Below are 1,544 nucleotides of genomic sequence, written 5' to 3' on the forward strand. Positions count from 1 at the left end.
TTTGTTGTAATGTGTCATTGTAACTATAGTATTGTATTGAGGCTGATCATGTTGATGTATTGTTCCCAGGGCAGCCTTATAAATGAGACCCTGGTGTTAATGGGTTTCCCCTGGTTAAATAAAGGAAAACAAATTAAAATATGCTAACAGTCTCACAGTGCAATAAACAATTGAGGATCATGAACACTGCTTCAAAGTTAGACTCCCCATTCCAAAACTGTCACTTTTAAATGAACGCACTATCCAGCGCAAATCCCGCCACAATCTCCAGCTCCAATCACCCACTCAATCAGTGCTTCAACCTACTCCCATCTGGTCGGAGGCACAGAACAGAAAAATGCTGCCCTGCCGCATCGGCAGGAGTTTTCTTATCTTCATTCTAGGACTTGTGAACAATTCAACCACTCCCTCTCTTATTTACCTGTACCCAGTCCTTCTCTACCCCTCTCCTCCCGTTCTTTCTCTTACCCTCCTTATCCGTCTGTACCCTCTACCCATCATACTCAACTCCCTCCTCCCTCTCCCTCTTCCTGTAGAAGTCCTACTAGTTCTTCTTTACCCCTCTCCTCCCTGCGCTGCCTTTCTCCCCCTCACCTATCTGTATCCTCTCTACCCATCATCCTCAACTACCTCCTTCTCTCCCCTTCCTTACCTGCCTGTAGACGTCCTCCCAGTCCTGTCTGAGGGGACCCCAGGCTCCGGCACTGGACGCCTTACGATCCAGGCAGTGTCTGATCTGCTCCTCCAGCTGCTGGTTGAGCAGCTCCAGGGCGTGCACCTTGTCCCTGTACTCCATCAGGCAGCCGTTAAGGCTCTCAGCACCCCCGGGGTGCTGCCTGCCACCAGCCCCAGCCCCACGTGGCATAACAGGCACAGCCGTGCTCCTCAGCCCCTGCAGGAACACACTGCTGATGCCCAGGGCACGCCGCGACACGCGTGTGCCCAGACTGGAGGTGCCGCCCGTGGGGGCTGTCCCCACAAAGACGCCCCGGGGGGCTGTGGTGATGCACGCGGTGCCAGCCCTGGTGCTGGCGCTACCCGGGCGCTCTGCAGCGGAGGGCTGGCCCAAGAAGGAGGATCGACGTCTTGGCAGAGGCATGGCCCTTGTTCTTGGAGAATGTGGGTATGAGACGAGAGAATGCGGGAGCGTGTGCGTGTCAGAAGAAGGCTAGTCACCATGCATAGACATCATTGAGTGGCTTGAGAATCTGTTTGGTGGCCTGTGGTGTCAAACAGCCGGTGTCCCTGGGCGCATGGCTCTTTATTGCGGCCTGGGCTTCTGGAAAGCAGAGGGGCTTATTGTTCCCTTGTGGTGTTTGTGTTGTCATTGTGACTGTGGCCTGGTTCAGGTTGGTTTATTGGGGCTCTTTGTGTGTGGGTGCTGGTTGTTTTTTTTGGTTGACTCAGCATTGGAGCCCTCTCAGGAAAACTCCATTGAGCGCTGGCTTGCTCAGCCTATCCCCAAGCACAAACTGCCACCGGTACGTCATCTGACTAGACAAAATCTGACTGGAGATGCTTCTACCTCCTCTTTTTGTATGTGT

The 1,544-nt window shown here is 53.6% G+C and overlaps 1 protein-coding gene across 2 annotated transcripts in view; it reads right to left on the reverse strand.

Moving 5' to 3' along the window:
* The window catches only part of bfsp2 (beaded filament structural protein 2, phakinin), a 6,154-nt gene extending 4,850 nt beyond the window's left edge, over nucleotides 1–1,304 (reverse strand). The window contains exon 1 of one of the 2 annotated variants that reach the window (XM_023978083.2): nucleotides 653–1,304. In XM_023978083.2, coding sequence (XP_023833851.1) covers nucleotides 653–1,099 — 447 coding nt within the window. In that variant the 5' untranslated portion in view covers nucleotides 1,100–1,304. The remainder of the gene's footprint in view (nucleotides 1–652) is intronic. The other variant, XM_023978082.2, reaches the window with a different exon arrangement.
* Nucleotides 1,305–1,544: the final 240 nt, after the last annotated feature.

The sequence above is a fragment of the Salvelinus sp. IW2-2015 genome, linkage group LG32 (genome assembly GCF_002910315.2).
Source record: "Salvelinus sp. IW2-2015 linkage group LG32, ASM291031v2, whole genome shotgun sequence".
In the NCBI taxonomy this organism is placed as follows: Eukaryota; Metazoa; Chordata; class Actinopteri; order Salmoniformes; family Salmonidae; genus Salvelinus; species Salvelinus sp. IW2-2015.